We start from the raw sequence: 23,609 nt of genomic DNA on the forward strand, positions 1-23,609 counted from the left end.
TAGTACGTCCTTCATGAATTCCCAGTAACTCTGGGGGTCTGTCTTGATGTTTGATAAAACAAATGGCGGATGCAGCCCCAGAAGGTATTGATGTTCTTGGCGGGATGAGGCACATTCTGTCCTGGCCTCGCAGGTTCAGGACTTCTGTGCTTTTATGTTTGCAGCACCGACGTGGGAGGTCGTAAGATTTTAGCTTTTCGTTACACCGCACTCTGCAGTTTTCCTGATAACTTAATTAAGGGAAATGTATGATCGTAATCTCATTCAGTCACTTTAATGTGCATGTTACTGATAGAATCTGTGCATACATAATTGCGTGCTGTGTGCATGTTTGATAGCGGGGAATTACTGGCGCTCAGCCCGCTAAGAAAAGGGCAGCGCAGTTCTTTCCCTCACTACAGTTGGAGCTCTCTGCTGCCGTATAGAAGGGGATGACACAAGAACAGCTCAGCGCAGGCAGCCCTAAGCCCGGTCCTCTCCTTATATGTCTGAGGAGGTGCTTTTCTGTCTATCTCTAGGTGCATGCCAAGGCAGCTCCTCCACCACGAGCCAGGGACTGCTTGTTCTCTTGCATCCTACAATGTATGGGCTATTTTTCTTATAGACATGACATGTTTGACTAAGGTCTGTTTTATAGCACTTGTGATAGATTGTGGTTCACTTATGTATACTTAAAAAGAGATACACAATTTCGACTAATATACATACTAAATACAGGAGAACTACATGAGCGGCTGCTAACAGTGACTGTAAAGACAGGTTTAACTTAATTAACCTACAATACAGTGTAGTGCTTTGTTTGAAGCAGGCATGTTATGTCATTTGACAAACTAGGCTTGGTGCCATTGGACCACACATTGGCATTTAGTTTATTTTTCTACAGAACACTCTCCATAACATTTCACACACATTTATTGACTAACACAGTAGGCAGTGTGTCATCGCAAAGTGTAACCGGCTGCCAAGCCACGATTTCTTCTTGCTCTACAGTCTTTTTTTTTCTTTTGGCTGTTTCTCTGCCTGAAGTCAATATCGCTGGTCTCCTTGAGTCCTCCCATGACTGTACAGTATGTTGTGAAAATCTCTCCTTCTCTGTTTGTAATCTTGTAATTTAGCCAAATACTACATTACAAGTGTGTAGGCATCACCATTTGTGTGCATGTCTTCAACATTGCAGACTAGAATCACAGCAGAGTCGTGTTTTGGGCTTTTTCTGGACGCAAACAGAGTGGCCTATAAAACCACCAGACAGTTAAGTGCTTGGCTGTGTATGGTAGACAGCGTAGTTTATTCTGTTTGATATCTTTCTCCACAGATAATTGTGCTGTTTGCCTTATCAAAGCTGCAATCTGTCAGATTCACTTTGGCTGTGCCTTTTTTTTTTTTAAATCTCATTTTTAGCAACAATATTCTTATGCTTATTTTTTTCTGTTTCCAAGCTACAAGAAGGAACAGGGCTCAATTTGTCCTTTCAGATTTGTTGGTAAATTTAGCTCATGTTGTGACCAGTGTACCTGTTGAAAAATGATGTGGGCAGATCAGTAACAGCAGAAGACTGATGTTATGGCCTTAAGTCATGACATAAATGAAGAGATAGTTTAGAGGGTAGAGGTCACATTTACCAGAACAGAAATTGAGCTCCACTCTGATACTTAAGATGTCAGTTTTAGGTAAAGTAATAAAGTGGGAGGTGACCTTTTGGGGTCTGAAAACTACCAAACCGTGTGGTCGGAGAAGTGAGAACATTTGTGAGGGGTGTTAAGGCAGGGAAATGATCGAAGGTTAGAAAGATCATGTGAATGGAGGAAGTGATGGACAGTGGTACGTGCGGTGTGTTTAGGGGGCCCAGTTGGCACTTGATGGCAGCATGGGGTTGTAACAGGAGGTGCTGGGGCCATTTGTGGTCACATGGCTTACAAGCAACCCACTGTCACCTCGGAAACCAGGAGCGCCGGTCGCTCTTATCCAATCATGTCAGGAATGCTGGCCGTCACTCGGCTCAGGCTATTTCTGCTGTCTGTCGCTAGAGCTTGGTAGTGCTAAGAGTCTGGCATACAGGGATCCTTCTTACCCCCCCTCACCCTTCCCGTTAGCCTCCATTATGCCATTCCGTAGAGTGCACAGTGTAAAGTTGTCAGCTCTTTTTGCAGTGTTCAGTGTTGGTGGTGTGACTTCTTTCCTCCGTACAGTTTACTGTGGAAGGAAAGTTGTTGAAGAGAATAGAAGAGGGTGGGAGGGGTGGGGGTTAGGGAGAGTGGAAGGAAAAAAAAAAAGGGGATCAGTCATCCAGCCAGCCAAAGGAGAGAAGTGGGCGACACTAAGAGACAGAGACTGGAGCCAGAGGAGAGAACCAAACAGCCAGTCAGAGAGAAAGTGAGAGGGAACGGGAGCTGTGGGACGTGAAGTGAAAATGGCTCAACGTCTGCGATTGTACTTTGGCTCAGGCCGCAGTAACACAGCCCCGGAGATACTGGAAGGAGACTCTGAGGAGCAGCAGGGAGACAATGATGTGGTCACGGCGCTAGGCAGGCAGCGGCCTCCGGTATCGACATCCTCTCAGGAGTCAGCTGCGCAGCATGCCCCACCAAGAGCTCCGTGGTCGGAGCTTTCTCTGAAACGCAGCTCCTCTATGTTCATACCCCAGCTCGCCACCTACGCTGAGCCGCGGCCCACCAAGAGCTCGTCCATGCACATCTCCCTCCAGCGCGCCAACGGATCCAGTAATGGAGATTTCCGAGGTTATGCCTATGATGTCCCGCCACCCAGTTATACTCCTCCGGGACCTGCGCCTGCCTACTCTGAACCGATCCAAGCAGACGTTCCACGACACCCGCCGCCTCCGTACTACGACCCAGATACTTTAAACTCACCAACTTTTATGACGGAGCCGAATCTGCCCAAACGCAGGGTCTTTAGCATCGGCTCCAATGGCCATACTATGTATAGCAGAGGCCAACCGAATATCAGTGTTGGTGGTATTTGTATCCAGAGGAACTCTACTGATGGTTCTGATGTCCAGCATTTCAGAATCCACCCCTATGGTGGTACTGGCTGGTCTGTCCAGCAGCAGGGCTTGGACCAGTGCTCTGTGGTTAATGGTGGAACACAGAGGCTCGTGTTTCAGCTCCAGCAAAGTCAGAACCAGGATCAGAGCCAGGGCAGGCCACAGTCTGCTGCATCCCAGGACGAATGCACAGATGTTGGCGTTGACAGCTCAAGAGGTAGCCGTATGGTGCGTTACCCGAGAATTCGACTGGAAAGACGCTCGTCTCAACCGAGGCTGTTGCTGGAAAATCAACACAAGGAGACTGGTGAAGATAGCCAAGTTATAGAGGAGATCCAAACAGACACGGAGGGAACGGAAGCAAGAAACCGATCTAATGGGTGTACTTTCAAAATCCGTGGAGATTCTTCCCAGAGGCAGCCTCATTTCAAGATCTATTTTACCCCAGGCGGAGGTGGAGATCAGGATGTTAGCCCTGGCAATGATTTGATGAAGAATGATCCCAAGGTAAATATTATTGGAAAACTTTAATAGGACTAGAAAAGTTTTTAAATGTAAAATTATTTTGTAAATATTGTGAAGACTGTTGAAAATAAGATTAGGAGTTTTTAATGATGAAAAAATTCATTTGACAATGAATCATAAACAATCGCATTGAATCGCGGATGGGTCATCTCCCTCATATGACATTTAGTAGAACACATGATAGCTTGTGTGCAGTGTAGCCAGAAGAAGGAGGGCCATGGGTATACAAAATGATAATCGGGGCGTAAATTATGCAAAAGTTGTGGGGTGTCTTAAATATTTTGCATCTAATTTATCACTCACTGAATCCAGCCCAGTTGAGGAGAGATCAGTATGGTGCAGGAAGAGGGTGGTGACATTCTGGGAAGTGAAAAGCACAGACATGGCTGCTGCGCTAAATCACACACACGCAGACTTTCTTTCACTTCATAACCACAGGCATTTGAAGTTTCACACACATCGGCTAAATCAGTCATGAAAGGCAAACGGGAACAGGATGAATGGATAATTTCTCCCCATGCACTTGTTGCCTTCTGTTCTACAGAAACGTGACACTTAAGTTTGGTAATACCCTTAACTGCAGCCAGCGCTCTTTGAGAGTTGGCTGTTTCTATCTTTAGTCTGTTTCTCGTGTGGTTGTTGATTTTGAGAGCGGGCCGGCGGCATGTTTTTGGCTCTCGACTGGTATGGATCCGTATCCTTGCAGCTGCTCCATGGGTGATTAAGAACTAAGATGTCATTACGGGCCAAACGATGAAGAAGTTAAACAAGCTAATCAGTATCTGTTTCCTGGAAGCCCAAAATCTTTTGATGTTGCTTGTCTGTTCTCCTGTCGTGTATAGCTAAACCTTTGGCAGCAAAACAGATGTGTTGTGTTCTGTAACGGTACCCTGTGGAGCTTTTCACCTTCCATAGTGAAATGGAGCAGTTTATTGTGTCCCCATTCTGTATGCGGGTTGCACAATATACCATCTTGCCAATAGTTTGATTTTGGTCCACTCATTTGACAGATGGTGGCAATGTGCAATGAAAAAAAAGAATACAGCAGCAGAGGCAGTGAGGGAAACACTCCCAGCAGGTCAACATGGATGTAAACAGGTTTTAAAATATTTAAAAATCCAGATGTGCAAATGTTTAATGAGGAAGAAAACGCATTCAACACATTAGTTTGTTCTAAAAGAAAACTACACGACACCTTCAGTTCTGAACCCAAAATTGTGCACTGTAGTTTTTCGAATGTCAGCCACAATAAGGATGAGATATCATGACATATGAGATGGGTTTCTCTAACTTTTCGTTTCATGAGGCTGGTGATGAACCGGTTTCTCTTGGCCTTCCTGACCATTAAGGCCAGATAACAAGACATCTGCAGTCTGCTAAGAATTGCAAAATGTTCATCCAAATGATGGTGAAAGATTTGGTAAAATCTTAATTTTATTTTTATTTTTGACAACCATACTTGAATGCATTTCACACACCTTCTTCTCTCCTCCTTTTTTTTTTTTTTTTTAAAGACACGTGGTGTTGTGTTACCTCGGGGCATCCTGTTTCTCCTACAACAAGGAAATCCTCATTTAGACCATAATGACAGGTCTTCCCCAACTGTTAGCCTGGAGTTGGAGTGCCCCTTTTTAAAGCCCTGCATGGGCTACTATGAGAGTGTGTGCGTGTGCCAGTGAGACTGGCTGGAGACAGCTACGCCACAGTGCCATGCCCTCGTTACAGCCCTGTCTCGACGCCCCCCAGTTTCCATTCACAAAGAGCTCCTGCAGGCCAACGGGTTTGCTATATTTACAGGGTTGTGGATGGATGGGGGACGGGGGGATTCTCTTCTTTATTTTGGTCCAGGAGCATGTAAGAGGGGTTCAAATTGCTATTGTTGTGAAGGGCTTTTCTCTGTTCTGATCTCTGAGATCTGATACCATGCTGGCATTGTAATTCAGTCGTGTCAGCACGGAGGCGGTTGAGTAGGTGAGACAACCTTTTCACACTTCAGTGCCAGCCTGGACCCGTTCAAGGTTTCTGTATATCATAAACTCTCAGTCTGTTACCAGCCCGTCATGGCAGTTCAGTACAGCTACATTTGGCTTTACCAATGTTTGCTACTTAAGACTGCTGTCTTCAAGCATCGGTTCACCCAAATGACAGAAAAGCCTTTTTCTCTCACTTACGTCTTGTGTTATCCGGGCATACTGATAGTTTAGGTTTTATTTGATCGGGCCCAACACTACGTCAGCGTATTAGGGCAATTATAGGTTAAAAAAAAGTAAATGGTGGTAAGTAAGACTTTATCCAAGGTTAAATTTGCACATTTATGAGTAAGACAAAAAATTATATTGAATATTATTTGAGATTAGAGCCATTAGTGTCCAAGATTTTTTTTGAATCAATTTACTGGAAAAAATTATTAAAGTGACACATCCATAAGAAAGCACGTCATTGGATCAACTTAATCACATTATAGAAGCTGCTGCTTGCCATTTATTATGCTTGCTGTGGTTGAGCTAATCAAATTAGACTTGGCAATAAGGAAATACTCTTGCTTTTAGCCCAGAATCACCATATTATCATAAATAACCAGAGTTTGTAGGAACATTGCTATGAATTGGGCCTATTAAATGAAAACATCACAGCGATTTTAGTTTCTTTTCTTTCTCAAATTTTTCATTTTTTTAAATTCTAAATTGACTGTTTACTGTTTTTTGTCTCTCAATATTAAATATTAATATTAATATTAAATATTACTTTTTTTTCATTTATTAATTGTTTCAATGCTGTGAGCAACACAATTAAAATTGCATTCCTCTCCATTATACTGGGGCTGCAGCAGAAATCTCACAGACGGAATTATAAAACCCCAAACCTATCTGCATACGACTAGAAGTATGTGAGATGAGGTGAAGGAACGGTCCTGCTTCTGTCCTATTCTCTAACTTTTTTTTTAGCTAGTTTTACAATCCATCATCTGCCTCCTTCACTCTTCCTCCCTCCTTCTGCTGGTCTTCAGAGGCACCCTCCCTCTGAGAGTGTAACCTGGCCCTGGGAGGCAGCTGCAGGCTCAACTGTGACCCTTTGATGACTCTGCAATTATATCCCTCTGCTTACACATACCCACAGCTTAAAATGCTTGTTATTGTTATGGACAGAAAAAAAACCCTGCCGTAAGTACATGTGTCACATGGGATACCGCCATTGCCACTGACTATCCCATAGGTCACAAGCCAGAGTGCCACTATGTTTTATAGGTTCAAGCATGTGAGCGAGTGAGACTTCCAGGTAAAGATTAAATCATCAGTGCCGATGATCTTGGCTGGTTAGTAACATCTCTGCAGCATTTATTGTTGTTCTAAACTTGACTTATTAAGCACTTTTGAAGCACTTCTTTGTTGTAGGTTACAGTCAGAGTGTAATACTAAGAAACCCGTGCTGTGGTCCAGGTTGCTTTTGTTGCTCTCTCCAAGTTCAGATGAACTTCATGACTCGTTGTTTTTAATTACTTGGTAGTGAAGCCAGACGTAAATGAATTGTGTAGTTGGTTTGGGAATTGAAAGTAGACACTGCTGTAACTGAAGCAGTGTATAGTGGCTCTGGCTTTTCCAAGAAGAAATAGTTTAAACGGTGTGTGTGAGTGAGTGAGTGAGTGAGTGAGTAGACATGCAATCACATGTGTCTGTTTTACGTGGCTGTGCATTAATGTGACTGAATGTGACTCATTTGTAACCTTTCACTGTTGAATTCCAGGTCTGTTAACTGGTGGGAGCCCAGTGGCCTCACTTCCAAACACTGCTTTAGCTTCCGCCTACTGATGGTCAGAATAGACCAGTGTGATTTCTGTATATGAACCTTGTTTTACTTCAAAGTGTTGATGTCGCAAAACTATATTTGATGAGATTTAAATAACTTTTTTTTCACACATTTTCTTCAAAGTGAAAAAGGGTCCAGATATCATATGTTTCATTGTCTAATCAAGTTGATATACGGGGTCCCCCACACTTAAAAGTTCAATTGGAACTTTTATGACTGTACTACTTTTTGTGCAGCAGTGAAGCAACTTTTACAGATGCTACAACATTGACATTTTCTTCTGTGGACCGTAAGCTCAAAGAGATAAACACTGGACTAATTAAAGTGGCCGGCATTGTTTCAACTCGGCCTTTCCTGTCAAACCAGTGTTCAAAACAAACATCATTGTTAGTTAACGCCTGTTGTATCAATTCGTTGTGTCCCACACACAGGCTACTTCCAAGAATGGCATTTTCCATCTCACACAGGTAATCATTGCCCCCTCAGGGGGCTGCTGCTGTGCAGCTCAATCATCCGTCAATCTCCCCCGGTTCCTCTCAGAAAAAATCAACAGGCTTCTTGAATCTGAAACGCAAACCTTCCCTGGTTCTCCCCTGTCGTCGCCTCTATCCTTCTTCTCCCTCTGTCTGGCTGACTTGGCTTCAATCTGGTGGCAGTGGGTGTTGTTTTTCCTTGCTGGGTTCACAGGTTCTTCTCCTATGAAATGATACCAAAGGCCTGTCCATAAATAAAACCTTACACTGAGCCTTCTGCAATGGACACTTTCAAAATATCAAAATCTGATTGGTAGAAAAGATTTTGTCGCCTAATAAGTCTACTAAACATAAGCAAACATTGTTTGATCTACAATTAAGTGCAACATAATTGCACTTCCATCTGAGATTTTCAGACCACTATCGGTGTTCATAAAAAAGGCTCAAGGTTATTTCTGGAAGAAAAAAATCGTTCTCTTTTTCACTCTGTGACAAATAAACACTAAGTGCTGCTGGACCTTCTGGAGCATTCGGTAATTTGCCATTGTGTGTTTTCCTCTCTCTCTTCCCTGCTGGGAATTTTGGCATTCCCCAGACACACTCAAAAAGCTGTTACTCCTAAAATAAAGCTGCTGAAGGTGACCTTCTTGTTTTGTTTCCCTCCCTCCCCCACTCAAGACGAGAGATGATTTCCTGGGACAGGTTGATGTTCCTCTCAGTCATTTGCCGGTGAGTTATTTGCATCTGTGTGTGTGTGTGTGTGAGAGTGTGAGAGACCAGATTGAATACTCAGCTGTTTCTTATCTTCAATTTTGCTCTGCCTGATTAACCTCTGTGAAGGTCAGGCAAAGAGTCTGTTTGTGTGCATCTGTCTTGAGTGTGAGAAAGTTTTAGCCTCACACAAGTAGCAGGGTTGTTGTGATCAGACAGCATGCTCCTCGAAATGGAAAGCGGGCTGTCTAGAATATCAACAGAGCTGGCTGTCTTGAGGGCGGGCTACCATCACAACGAAATGGAAAAAGCTGCACTTCTCACACTGACATGTACTCGCTTGGAAAGTGTGGACTGCTGTGAGATGAAGGCCTTTTGAAAACAATAACAGTATAGGTTTTGATGTAGGTGAACTGGACCTAAAACTCAAATAGACCTGCAAATCATTCTCACCTCCTGCACTCAGCTGAGAAGTGTAAGACTGATTGAGGCTCTCTGAAGTTCTGTCTAAGTCGTGAGCCTTAAAAGCACATCAGTACAAGGTGTTGGGGTTAATTATTAATGTCCTATTTGACTCCCATTGGTCCAGGAAATTGGCAGCAGATAAAAGCCTCAGCTGAGTCACGTTGAGAGATGAAGTCAGTAGACTGGATATTGGTCCTGATTTAGCCATTAAATGAATAAACTGCACATGAATATGCTGCTAATGCTTGTTTCAATGGTGTGATCTGTGTTTTATGTGTGTTTTTGACTTTGAGTTTCATGCATGACTACATGTCGTAGGAAGTCTTATTCATAGTTCCTGGACATAAGTTTAGTCATCGCCTGTTTGCTATACCAGCGTCTCCTCTTTCACTTTTCATTAATCCAGTCAGCCATCTTGACTCATTTTAAGCAATCTGGAAGACATTTAGCTTGATGGAAGCTCAAAGTTACTTAAAACCTTATTCATGCACCATATGGCATGACACCATGTCCCAGTTCATGTTCCTAGCCCTGTTTTGCACTATTAAGACATACAATGGAGTGCATGTTGCTTCAGGCTTTTAACAGCAATGTTTTCAAACCGTTATTTGGATGCATTATTTACACAACTTGATATCAATTATTAATGTCTGAGATGTGAAGGACCACATCTCTTTTTATTATTATTTATTTTGCATTCAAGATCACACATTTGATATGGAATCTGCAGTATGTGATGAGCAGCCAGTGTGGACTGGTTTGGCCCAGTTAGAGAGTAGTGGGAGATTGCTGTGGATTACAAAAGACCTTTCTGCTGTTCAATATGTAACAGGAGTAGCTCTCGGTTGCATAATGATACCGGGATGGCTGAGCAGAGGGTTGCAGCCGTGCTGTAAACTCAACATGTGTATTTGCGTGTGTGTTCTATTGATTCCTGTCAACAAACGCCTCCTTTTTAATTTGCAGACAGAGGATCCTGCTATGGAGCGGCCGTACACGTTTAAAGACTTCCTGTTACGGCCCAGAAGGTCAGTTTCTGCTGCATCTGACATACAGGGGGAAATGAGTAAACAGTGAAATTGGATAACAGTGACTTCGGTATAGCCAGCCCCGTAGCTTTGATACCAGTAAACTTCTGAGGATAAATTGTGTCTGATTTCCCCCCCCCCCCCCCCCCCCCATGAGCAATTAGATATTGACAGATTATTTAACTCGGAGTTACTTTCATCATGGCTTGCAACAGTACTACTGGTGTCATGTCTCCAGAGAGCAGTACATTCATGTGACGGTCCTTTGAGCACTGAATGTGAAAGACCATCTGGTGCTAATAGTTTGGAAACCCCCCTTAATTTCTAAGCTTTAGCCTCTTGGAGGCTCTGAGGTTCGCAGGCCACATGGTTTTAATGTGCTGTTTTGACATGCATCTGTTTTTGCTGATGGTATCCTTCCAGTCACAAGTCCAGGGTGAAGGGTTACCTGCGTCTGAAGATGGCCTATCTGCCCAAACAAGGAGGACCAGAGGAGGAGGCTGGAGAGATGAGGGAGGAGGCTGAGGTAAGGTCTTGGCTCTGAATGTTGTTGAGAGTTCATTTGAACTGCTGATTTAGCATTACTCAAGGTTTGCTTTTTGACCGTCTTGGTCATAACAACCTGAAGCCAAACCAGAATCTAGTTTGATTTATTACTTCCACACAAAGAAAACACACTTTTAAGCTTAAGGATGAAAGTGAGTGTCCTAATTTGAACCAATAGAATTTTTTTTTTTTTTGCTTAGAGTTAGAGGACAAAGAATTAGAGGCTCTTCTTTTTATTATTTTCTCTTAAGAATTTGGGCAGCACCTTGCTGCCAGAATCTGGTGAAAGTCTTTTCCAGGTCAGAGTATGGAAAAACCATTTACAACACTGCCTGTTATTTGGAGAAATATGAGCTTTTACTTTGTGTGTGTGTGTGTGTGTGTGTGTGTGTGGATTTATTGTGGATTGTCAAAGAGTGTGAGAGAGGTGCTAGATATTTCAGACAGTGAAAGGCTTCAAATAAGCTGCCATTTAGCAGCAAAAGTATGGAAATGTGAATGCCACTCTGAATACCACTTTTCACTACAGGCTCTTGCTATGAAATTTTTTTTATTTTCATTCTCTAGATAGTTATTTACTTCTGTACACTGACATCCAAACTGAAATGTATTGACTGTTCTTTTTGGTCATGGCTACTTCTCTGCCAATCTAGCCTAAAAATTCAAATTTGTCAATGCTGGTCTCATGAGCTCAGTCTAACGTCTTATCCCACCCAGCTGGCAGCTTGTCAAACAAAAATAAACACCAGTAAATGCTCACAAAAACATTTGAAACCACAATCCAGCAACACGTTTTCACCAGCCACCAAGTGACTCAGACATCTTTAATGTATTTCCATGCTCTGAAATTGGACGTTCATGTGTGTCTGACAAGCTGTCAGCTCACTGGGATATCTGTGACCCACGGGCTACCAGTGAGTTACTCACACTGCCTCATGTCAAAAAATCCGAACTTTCTCTTTCAGGGTTGGGATGAGTCTGCGGACTCGGGCTCCCAGCGACCCCAGCAGCTGCTTCCTCCTTTGCCCCCTGGCTGGGAAGAGAAGGTGGACAACCTGGGACGCACCTACTATGTCAACCACAACAAACGCAATACACAGTGGAAACGACCCTCCAACATGTACGCCTTTATGTTCTCTTTTTTTTTTTTTTCTAATCTATTTTCACATGAGTTAAATGTAAATTCAGCACAACAGGCCTGAACCGTACCTTTTTAATATAGGTTTATTACATAGGTGTGTACATTTTCAGTATGAATGAATCTCTGGGTCTGTGAGTCCAATCCTCTGTGTTTAGGGCATAATTGTTATGCTGTGCATATGTCTACGCTTGTGTTTCTCGTGAGTGGGGGGGCTTAGCCTCTGCCCACTGAGGAGCGGGAGGTGAACTGGATGTTGAACGTCGATACCATTTAGAAACCGGCTCAGCAGTAAATATTATTATACTGTTTGTAGACTTAGATTCCGGTGGTGGCTTTTGTAGGATTGTTTCAACTCACAAAAGCCAAATATTTTTCAATAACTCTGAAGTGTTGTCAAATCTATTGAAACAATATGGATGTAATCTTTTCCATCTCACAACATATTTTTATCGAACAAAACATTCTGCTTCAAACCATATTTGTTGCCGTTTCGCCTTTTTAAAAACAACATTTTCACTTCGGTCCAAAAACAGTTTGCTTGCTGCACTCAAAGAGAAAAACTGCTGAGTTATATTCATTAAAGAATAATGTAATAAAAAGAAATACTTACTCATTTTATCAGATTATTTCCCTTATTTATATTGACGACATTGAAGACATTCGGTACAGACATACATATTGCTTAGCGGTCATTTTCACTTTCTTCCGAATGAAATAGCTTCTGCTTCTTCTCCTTCAGGGATGTGATTTCAGAGACTGAGAGTGACAATCAACAGCGGCAGATCAATCAGGAAGCACATCGTGTTTTCCGTTCGAGACGCCACATCAGTGAAGACCTAGAGAACGAGCACCTGGAGCCGAGGGACTTGGACAACGTGAGAGCGAAGAACATACATACATACTGAGCCCCAGCTGTCTCAAGCGATAAGGTCACTGAACGTTATCATTGTTTCACGGCTGCATCTCGTTGTTTCCCCTCTAGTCCTGGGAGCTCATCACAGAAGAGGATCCTAATGACAGCCAGTCTCAGCCCGGTCCTTCCTCCGCCTTGGCGCCCCAACAACCGCCAACACAGAGCAACCAGGAGTTTTCTGACGATTTAAATCTGAGGCTGTCACTTACTCCCGATACCAACGGCGAGGTGGCAGGGCCCAGCTCCGCTCTGGTGAGACAAAACCTCAATCCCTCCACATGTAAATGGCTAGATGGTGTGAATGTGGGCAGGTCTTTTTTGTTTCAGATATTAGAGTGACCGCTTATTTCTTTCTTTCTTAACAGAGCCAGCTATCGACCAGACTCCGATCCTCAAGTATGACGGATGGCGTCAGCGATCAGACCCAGGCTCCTCCTCCTATGGTACATATTTCTTCACCCCGACATTTTCCTACATCTTCTTCTCTTGCTCCCTTTGGCATGTCTCAGTGGTGTTGGTGTGCCACACATCAAATCCCCTTCTTTGCGCCTCTTTGCGTTTTGTAATGTCCTCTACGCACTGGGCTCGTACGTGCTTCCTCCTCACCTTTCCTTTCTGTTCTCTAGGCGTCTTAGATTTTCGTGTTCTGTCTTCTCTTCTTGCCTCCGTAGGATTACCACACCTCTTCCTCGCCCTACTCTACCACTACTACTGTCTGCTCTTTGTGATTCACTCGCTGCTATGTTTGATATGTTGTAGAAATGTTGGCGTTACAGCTGTGTGACCATTCCGGTAGAAACCACTGGCAAGGGAGAATAAGGACAGCACCGATCAAACGTGCCCCAGTAGAGTTCTGAGTCATAGCATCAGTGGGGATTCAGCTCGAAGAAACTGTCTCAAGATCTGAGTCAGATGTTTGTCACACAGCTGAGTCACAGCAGTGAGCTCGGTATTGTCAAGCCAAGGACAAGGACAGGTGATAATGTCACATTTTCCTTTGAATGACAAGTCTCTAAGGAGTGGAGAATATCAAAAGAAACTATACTAGTTTATGTTCATAGCAATGAAGGAACATGTCACCCAATGGAGAGGAACAATCTGTATGTCAGTTGATTGCTACACAGACTCTCTTCAGAGAATCAATTAATTATTGGTTTTGGTCTTGGGTTTTATTGACAATAATACAAATATACACACTTAACCTTTAATTGCAGGTTGTGTGTTGACGTTAAATGTCAAAATTGCTCGTATAGAGTTGAGGGCATGTAGGTCAACATGTATGTATGTTTTCTTTTATGGTTTTGACATTATAAATAACAATTGAGGAGGTCATTCTTTACTGTAGTAATAAGGTAATTTACTGTTATAGAGTTCGTAATGATGCAACTGTAAATGCAAATCAGGTTACCAGGTCTTCCAGGACATGTAGCATAGATTAAGCCAAACAATATCCAGTGTCTGCTGGCTGAACTACACTGATGTCGTCATTTTACTTAACTTTTGGATTGATTAGATGAAAACAATTTATTTTCTCTTTCCTGCATTTAATAATTTGCTTGCCGTTCATGTGACGAGATTCAAACTTTCTGAACTTTCTTTGAACTTCAACACACTAATTCACTTTCACCGCTCTCAGATTTTCAGGACGCGGGACTCTGCTTTCTCTGACTGGTGCTTCTGTAGCTTGAACATCATTTTCCACTTGGGTTGAGATTAAAGACGCTGCCCTCGACGGGGATTAACTGTATTGTTCAGGGAACATAATCAATGTCTCTTTCTTTGTCTTTTTCTAATATCAAAGTTGACTTGACTTTGCTCAAAAGTTCCTGAAAGCACACTGCTAAAAGTTCCCATCACCCACATTTTGTGTAATCACGTCAACCAATCAACACCTGCAGTTCTTTCCAAATGAATTGTGCTCCTTCCTGCTACTGTCAACCTCACCTTTCTATCACTTCTCACCTCCTTTAAGAATGAATTCACCCCCTTTTGTGCGTTCAGTTTTTCCTCACTCAACCTTCACTGCCACACACACCTTGACCCATTAATTCCACCCTGGCATTTAAAACATAACATCATGTGAACTAAAGACCATCTTCCCCTGTTGTCTACCATCAGCAGGGTTCCCAGACCAGAAGAACGAGAGCTCAAACAGTCTCAGGTGGTGAGGAGTCCATGGTAATATCTCAGTTAATAAACAGTTTTAAATCCTATCAGTCAACTCGTAGTTCCCATACACCACGTAGGATGGGCTGTATGTAACCCTGGCTAGTTCTGTGAAGCACTTTAATACGATCTTGCACTAAGGCAGAAGGTCACATAATGACTTTCAGTAATATGTTATCCAAAAGGGCAGCACACAAACTTTCTTTTCCTTTAGTTTCGTATAATGTGAGAATGGCCTTCGGGAGAGCGCAGACCTCCTCCAAGGCCAATCTGCTCCAAAACTGAATTGGTTCTACCTCGGGGCATGCTACACCATCATGAAAGGCCAATAGTTTTTTCCATTATCCTGGTGACAAACACACCAGCGGAAAACACAACCTCATTGGCGGAGATAATGATACCGCAAACATTCACTCTGAAATGAGATGAAGAAGTGTTGTGAGTACATTCATAAAAAAATGTTCATCCTTGCTGGCGGGACACGATCAGCTGATGAAGCCATCGACAGTCAAATGAATCGGTCTACAAGCGTGTTGTCTGCTGGTGTGGCAACCTGGTCGTCACTATTAAGGAATATCACCGACCAACCGTTGATACCGAGCCATAAAGCAGCATTATAAAATGTGTCCAATGGTAATATCTGGATCAAAGTTTTATTTGGCCCTAATCAGAGTCTTTTAATATCCAGTGTCTGCCAATACAGAGTCTGATCTGATACTTGATCAAATATGTATCTGAGACATTGCTATAACAGCTTTCTGACTACTTAATGTGACTCAGCTCATTTTTCAGGAGCTGCTTCCAAATACTTGAGGTCTTGTTAAAAGATATTAATATATGAATTCAAGCTTATCAACGAGAGAGGAGAAGTATCAACAGTATCAATCTGTTGGATTTTGTATATAGAAACACATTCATTCGTAGACGGATCCTCAGTGTTTCAACTCCGAGTCACTCAAGTGCAAACTCTAGCAACAGTAGAGTCCACTAAAGAAATCAGGACATTTTGATCAGCTGATACCGACCCATTAAAATATACCCGGTTCAGTTTAGGGCATCTCTGGTGTCCAATGTTCAGTGGTGCTATCTTTGCGCAGGCATATCTAAATACCAGCAGCGTTAATGTTGTGATCGTTTGGCATTTCAGTCATGTTAATGCTACAGATGGTTAATAGCTCACTCAGTAAAGTAGTAATGATCCACTACTTTTCCCCATGTGGTGTTTAGTTTAGTTCGACTCTGTATTTTTATTTTTTTATAGGTGAAGGTTCACATCAAACGCAGTGACTAACTTTTCCATTTAAGTTATAACATCTTCTTTTGTCACATGATCCTGAACTGTTTATGTCACTGTGCTGCGCAGCTTGAATGGGAAATGATTTTAAAGATGGATGTGGAGAAAAACAAACAAAAAACCTTTGATTTTAATATTCTTTCCTTCCCCATGTCCTTGAGCATACCAGCATGTACTGATTAGTTGTCTTTGCTTTGCTCTTTCTCTACACTTGGCCAGTCTCCCTCGGCGACTGCTTACGCCTTGACCACCCCTGGCCTGCCCCCTGGATGGGAGGAGAGGAAGGACGGCAAGGGAAGAACTTATTACGTCAACCATAACAGCCGCACCACTACGTGGACTAGGCCAATTGTGCAGGTACAGCAGGTCTGAAGGCTTAGCTGGACTCTATGCATGGGACTGGACCTTTCCATGGCCTCCTGTGTGTCGGGCCTCTTCCACTGCTCCCCTCTGTGTTTCTCTGAATTGACTGAAAGAGACGTGACTTTGCAACCTCAAAGTCTTCTTTTTCTGTCTTTCTCGCTGTCCGGTTTCCTTCTCTGTCCAACTGTATTGAATGTCTTCCTCCTCTTGTCTAGCATTTTGTGTGGTTCTCTGGAAGAAGTGCAGCTCTGTGTTAGTTATGCCTTTCCAAACCCTGGCATGGAACTGCAACCACCACTTTCCCCTCTTTTTTCACATTTCTACCCTGTTTTTCCACTTGTCTTCCCCCTGTCTTTCTGTCTGCAAATGTGGCAGCTTCACATAGTCTCAGTTCAGGGCGAGACTGCTTCATGGGACTGGGTGTGCGCTTAATGCCTCTCCTCTTTGAAATTCACCCTTTTATTTCTGCTTTTATCAGAACAACGGAGTTATATTATACGTGTTCATCTGTTGTTTTTCATCACATGGTCTTCTCATTCTCTGATATTCATCTGTTTTTGATTATTGTTATACACTACCAAATGATTTACGTAACAACATCATAGCATTGCTTTGTTTTTGGGACATAGTTGTGGCTTATTTTAAATGTATGTAATAGCCACTTTGGGTTAGGGCTGTAAGTAACACTAACTTTTGTTTTTCCAGTACATTATGTTACTGATCCCAGGCCTTTTGTCCCTGTGTTCCATTCGGATGCATAATCTTAATCATTATATTTTAATTGTATTCTTGGGCCTACGTGTCCCATGCTTTTGATATTTTAGGAACTAATTCCCCTGTGAGAAAAGCAGACCTTTCCGGTGCACGCAAGCATCTTCTGGCAGCATGGATTACGAGAACCAGTTTTGCAATTTCGCATACGGTACCTTATTCCTACCCCACTTAACCTCAAAAGTGTTATTCTCACTGACAGCTGACTGAAGACGGAGCCAGCAACTCAGCAGCAGAATCAGGAGGAGCCTCGGCCCTGGCACCCCCATCCACCCCCTCCTCCTCTTCCAATGCCTCCAACAACCACCTCCATGAGCCCCCAGTCCGACGACCTCGTAGCCTCAGCTCCCCTACTGTCACCCTTTCCACCCCCTTGGAGGTGAGAATGAGTCACCCGTACCATCCCACTTCCCCGTATAGTTTTCCTCTTTTCGCACCCAGACTTATTTCTGTCCCCTCTTTCCTTCCACACTTCATGGTCATGCAATCCTTCATTTCCATTCCTTTTGAAGATGACCAAATCCTCACCCTCACCCATCCTTCTTTAATATTACACCATTCTTTTGGCATCTCTATTTCTTTTAGGTTGATTCTGTTTTGATGCTGCTTTTCTCTTTTTTAATCCCCTAACAATCCTATGTAAATATTAATCTCTTCATCCAATGAGGATGATTTAATTTCTTCTTTCTGCTCTTTTTTTTTTTTTTTTTTTTTTTCATCTTCATTGGATTATGAGCCGATGACAGACTCTAAAACAGTTCTCTGTTAAGCAATGATTAGTCACGTGAAATAGTCAGAGCTTTTCGCCAGCTTTGCCTTTTCATGAGGATGACTTTTTTGTGAATAATAAGTTCTCTTGACCGAGTCAGCATTTCATTCTGCAGCACCGTGTGTTTTTTAACTGTGGTCCAAGATGGTAGATTCAGTTACTGCTGGATGAATACATCATTTGAATTGATCCCAGGTCCCAAATAATTGTTGGAATTTGCTAAAGCAAACCTGGAGATATTCAAATCAATGCTATAGTTAATAGAAACTAAATATGACTAAATCCAGAGGCCAATTATATTACAACAACAAACTGTTTTGCATTTTAAAATCTATTGAGATATGAATTTCCAAAATTCTTCCAAACTTTCATTTTGCTGTGCTTTGTTGGCGCTGCAGTGTCTGCAGTGATTCATAAACAAAAATGTGCATAAAATGTACAATTATGTGTTCACACCAACTTTAATCAATGGAAGTAAGCAATGGAGCAAGCCGACATCAGTGGAGGGCTTTTACTGTGAAGCAGCTGCTGTACAATGTGGGCGGATTCAATATTTGCATTGTTTGTAGATTGGAACATTGTTAACTTGAATGACCAGTAATGGATTCAAAGAGAATGTATTGTCATTATGGAACACAGGGTTGCACAACAAAATGCAGTTGTGGTTTATTTGCTAAACAAAGAAAACAACATTTTGCATTTTTTTTTTTTATTTGCATCAGGAGAAACGTAAACAGCTGCAACAAAACAATTTCCCCGGGCACAATGGGAAACATTGTCCATCAACTTTGACGATGTTTGAACACCAAGCATCATAAATGTAAACACAGAGTCCTGCGCTCTGTCCTGGCCAAGTGCAGCGTTATGTTATCATGTCCTGGCTGAGCTTCTGACTTATTGTTTAATGATTAGACAGAATGGGTGTGTTAGCCAGATGACTCGACAGATAATAACTGTCGAGCCCTATTTTTTTTTTAGGCTGTGCCATTTATATAAATAACGTTTTTATATAAAACTCATGTTTTTTGTTGCATTTGGTTGGATGTATCAGATTTCATGCTCTCATCATAACTCTGTGTTTTGGTCTATGTTTCCGTTGGGAATGTTTTGTGGTCGAACATGCAATTGCAGCTCAAAAGCATGCTCACGTTTAGAAAACTTGTGAAAGTTTTGGTTTCATGACTTTATTGCACATTTGTCAACTATGCTAATTAAGTTTTAAGTTACACTTTAAAGTAGCTATAAATACACCACACAAACAGACAGTCTTGCTTTGACCTGCATTTAATGGTTTGACTCTGTGCTACTGCCAAGGGAACAGAACTGAAGAAGGTTTAATTAAGTTGTACGTCTGCGCACATCTGTGCTTCAACAAGGCATCGTAGAGATAAAAGAAAGTGAAACAGTCGATGTAGAAAGTTGTAATTACAACTTTTAGGAGGTTGGAGGTCTGAGGATTAATTAACGTAGACGTTTCTCTGTTTAAAAATCAGATCAGGCGATAATAATTACTGTTAAAAGAATAATGTGATGTGGCAACACTCATTAGCCTGAGCAACTTTAAGTTGGTTTAAAGTTGCTTCAGTAGTTTGTAGGTTTCATGTGACCACAGTCTCTATCTTTTACCAGAATGAGATTCATAAAGAGCTTTGGTAATTTAACTGTAAATGATCAGCAGTTTTTCCGTACTTTTTTAACTTTATTTTAAAGGTGTGAAAATCTACAAAAATGCTGTCACTGTAACATGAAGCCTCAGAAGCAAAGCAATAGCCGGGGATTCAGAAAAAGCTGAGATCTGTAGAATTGTGATTTGACATCTAGACTGACGCCTTGACAGGCCAATGGCGTACGCAGCATGGGTGCTGATGTGCTCCAAACCTCTATACATGTTAATTTTAAAAATAACCCCCGACTTTCTCCGATATGATATATTGTGGTGACGATGGTTATTGTTTTTCTTTTTAATCCCCATTCAGTTTTCTAACAGAACACGAAGGCAGACTGGTTTCCATCCTTTTTGTTGTCCGTTGTTTTTCAAAGGATCAGTGGTGTTTTGTTTCATGCTGTCAGTCAGTCATTCATTATTTTACTTTCCTTTCTTTTTTAGTCCAACGAATGTGATACTATTACGCTTAATTTAATTATTCCACTTTGGTTCCAGGGTGCTAACAACATCCAGGTGCGGAGGGCTGTGAAGGACACGTTATCCAACCCGCAGACGCCCCAGCCGTCGCCCTACAGCTCCCCCAAGTCGACACCCAAGACACAGCAGAGCTTCCTGCCCCCGGGCTGGGAGATGAGGATAGCCCCCAATGGACGGCCTTTCTTCATCGACCACAACAGCAAAGTCACCACCTGGGTGAGCTAAAACACTGCGGTAACAGGCTGTAGTCGAATTAGGCTTGAAAATATAATTTTTAAATATGACTGAAGGGTAAAGCTTTATTTTACGGGGCTGTAATTTCTTACCAAGTTTCCAGGGAATGGATCATGTTGTTTGGCGATAATTATAGGGAATGAAGGAGACAATTTACAGTTCCAGTGAACTGCTGGCATGAACTCAAGCACAAGGTCAGCCGACAAGCCTCCAATGCAGGCAGCATATCTGAAGATTCCAACAACACATGATTTATAATAAATTAGTATTTACATGGGTTTAAATTTCAAGGAAATTCCTCTCCATTCCATCTGTGTGAAAAATCCACTAAACTGAAAAAACTTTCTTCCACCTTTTTGTCTCTATTTTCTTTACAATTAGTACCAATTTACGTAGTTCTTTCCATTAAAACCTGTTGGGACCTTAAAATAACATGTACAAAGCACATGAGGCTATGCAATTGATAAGTGTTTATTGCATTTAATTATGAGAGTTTGTTTTTATGAACATTATTTGACAGCTCTAGTTATTAAATAGGCAAAAAAGATCTTATGAATCTAGGGCAGTGGTTAGTATTTATCTTCCAAGATCTTGTAGTGACATCTAGTGGTGGGACATACCACTTTACTTCAGTCCTTATTACTGTAGGATTCAGCTCCTAAGACTAAATTGTTGTGTTGTATTATTTTTTTTGGGAATAACTCATTTGTATTTGCATCTTTTCCTCTCTCTTCGGACAACCAGGAGGATCCCAGGTTGAAATACCCGGTCCATATGAGGAATAAGACCTCAATTGAGCCCGGGGAACTTGGTCCTCTTCCTGTAAGTACAGTCACAATCACACCAACTGCATATTTAACCTCTGGCCCACAACATCCTCACAAATCCCAATAATTGCTTGAGCTTTGTTCACTCACTCATTAACTCATCATTACCAATATACTTATTATGTGTTCTAGATCAGTATCAGATTACCGTAACTGTGTAACTAGTTCTCTAAGATAACTTTGAATGAGGAAAAGGTATTCATTTATTTTCCGAGCTATGTAACTGAAGTAGCTTTTGCAGAAAAGGATGAGACATGGTCTTGTGATCAGAATGTAACAGACATTTCCCTTTTTAGTCCTGTTAGAAATGAGGGTGTCAGTGGGAGAGTGTAACTAGCGAAGATGAGAAAGTGGAGTCTGGGGCTGAGTGAGAATCCATAATTACGAGAGAAAGGACTGCGACCTGCGCTACTTTCTGTTTGATAAAGACAAAAAACAACAACAAGTGGACCTAACGTTACCTTAGAATAGATAGATGTTGAATAATCAAAGCTTCATAGGTTTGTACATCTCACAGGCTTGTGTGATGTGTGCATGTGTGTGTGTTCTCTCTCCTTCTTTCTCTTTCTCTTTTCTCTCCGTTCTGGTGGATCTAATGTATGCTACTTCTTCTACACCTGGCCATGTCTGTTTGGCAGAACCTACCAGAGGAGGTTGGTTGGTGCCTGCCTCCCTCTGCCTGCCTACCTACCTGTCTGGTCCGGTCCAGTCTGGTCAAATGCCTGCAGACAGCCTTGCGCTTTTTTTAATTTTATTTTATATCTTCCTTTTGTTCTTCTTTTCTCTCTCTCTCTCTCTCTCGCTCTATCTTTTCTCTTTCTCTCTCTGCATGGATGGACTGTCCCTCTCCCTTCCTTTTCATCAGCATTTTTACCCCACTTCCTCTCGCTGTGTGCCCCCCCCCCCCCCCCCCCCCCCCCCCCCCCCCCACCCCTGCACCTGTATCAGTGTCTGAGGCACAGATAGACGAGTCGGGAAAGTGGATCGAGGCTCCGGGCATCTGTTAGAGAAGGAAGGAGAATGAACAAGAAGTACTGGAGGAGGAGAACCGGGTTGAATAAAGGGGCAGAGGGAGGGAGAGAAACAAAAGCAGCTACACATGTATGTTAGAGGAAGTAACGGTCTGTATGCTGCATTTCAATCTGGTCTCTCCACTCACGCAATAGCAGCATACGTAGAGACTCGCACACTGTAGGTTCACCTTGTTTGACACGTTGTCAGACTCGGTCCCTTTCCCCACCCCTTTACTCTCAATCGTGTGTGTGTGTGTGTGTGTGTGTGTGTGTGTGTGTGTGTGTGTGTGTGGGGCGCCTGTGACACTGTACGAAGCAGTCACCGTGTCAGTGGTGGTGTACTGGTTTTATCTACTGGTGGTGATTAACCTTCATGTTGTGGTCGTATCCCTGTCTCTGGCCTTGACTCAAATTGGCGCGGAAAAAATCCTCTCTATTCCTTTGTGGTGTGTGATTGAACTTGCAGTCGGTGTTTGATGGTCAGTCAAGTTCAATCAAACATAAATTAAAAGGAAACACATAGTTGATGGATTTCAATTACTATTTGAGCATGGCCTGTTTTGATATTGCAGTCTCATGGTGACTGTGTCCTTGTTCTCACTTTTCTTCTTTCTTCCTTTCTTTGTAGCCTGGATGGGAAGAAAGAGTTCACTCAGACGGACGCACCTTCTACATTGACCACAGTAAGTCGACTCCATCTTTCCACTTTTTGTCTTTTCCACTCTGTATCGGCCTTTCCCTTTATTAACCCGTTTTACAGTGTGTAGTGGTTGCAGTGCAGCAGCAGATTCTTTGGTGTGAGGAATAAAGCATCTGAAAGATGATTGGTCATAAACATAGTTTTCATTACTGCTTAATCTGTTCAGAATCAGAAACCGTTTATTGCCAGGAATGTTTACACAAACGAGGAATTTTGTTAGGCGGAAGGTGCATACATTAGACGAGACAAACAACAATCAACAGCCAACGACAGCAACAGTGCAATGATATTTAAATCAATTATAAGATGAAGATAAAGTGCTCAGACAAACAGATAACGTTAATGTAAGTGTATGTTAAGTGGCATGAGTGTTTAAATCTGTTGATTATTTCATGGATTAATTGTTTAGTCTGTGGCAAAATTGTGAAAAGTATTAATTTGACATTCCAAATTCAAATGTGATCCCTTCAAATAACTTGTTTTGCCCGACAAACAGTCGAGATACGTTCCAGTGATATAAAACATTGAAAAGCAGTAAGCTCTCACATTTGAAAATGTTTCAGTTTTTTTTTTGCTGAATAATTGAAATAATGAATCAATTATTTTCCATCCAGATACAAAGAACACGCAGTGGGAGGATCCTCGTCTGCAGAGTCCGGCTATCACAGGACCTGTGAGTAGTTTCCTCTCTCTGCTCCGCCCCCTCAGAGCGTCTCTTC

The 23,609-nt window shown here is 42.2% G+C and overlaps 1 protein-coding gene across 2 annotated transcripts in view; it reads left to right on the plus strand.

Annotated features, from left to right (window-relative positions):
* Positions 1-2,410: 2,410 nt before the first annotated feature.
* Positions 2,411-23,609, plus strand: part of nedd4l (NEDD4 like E3 ubiquitin protein ligase) — a gene marked incomplete at its 5' end in the record, with an annotated part of 28,532 nt that continues 7,333 nt past the window's right edge. The window contains 16 exons of one of the 2 annotated variants that reach the window (XM_079234670.1): positions 2,411-3,511; positions 7,765-7,800; positions 8,485-8,535; positions 9,949-10,010; positions 10,434-10,536; positions 11,522-11,676; positions 12,437-12,572; positions 12,680-12,862; positions 12,976-13,053; positions 14,729-14,788; positions 16,290-16,427; positions 17,407-17,583; positions 20,135-20,332; positions 21,095-21,172; positions 22,819-22,873; positions 23,505-23,563. In XM_079234670.1, coding sequence (XP_079090796.1) covers positions 2,411-3,511; positions 7,765-7,800; positions 8,485-8,535; positions 9,949-10,010; positions 10,434-10,536; positions 11,522-11,676; positions 12,437-12,572; positions 12,680-12,862; positions 12,976-13,053; positions 14,729-14,788; positions 16,290-16,427; positions 17,407-17,583; positions 20,135-20,332; positions 21,095-21,172; positions 22,819-22,873; positions 23,505-23,563 — 2,670 coding nt within the window. The remainder of the gene's footprint in view (positions 3,512-7,764; positions 7,801-8,484; positions 8,536-9,948; positions 10,011-10,433; positions 10,537-11,521; positions 11,677-12,436; positions 12,573-12,679; positions 12,863-12,975; positions 13,054-14,728; positions 14,789-16,289; positions 16,428-17,406; positions 17,584-20,134; positions 20,333-21,094; positions 21,173-22,818; positions 22,874-23,504; positions 23,564-23,609) is intronic. The other variant, XM_079234671.1, reaches the window with a different exon arrangement.

Source organism: Taurulus bubalis (assembly GCF_910589615.1).
Source record: "Taurulus bubalis genome assembly, chromosome: 19".
NCBI lineage: Eukaryota > Metazoa > Chordata > Actinopteri > Perciformes > Cottidae > Taurulus > Taurulus bubalis.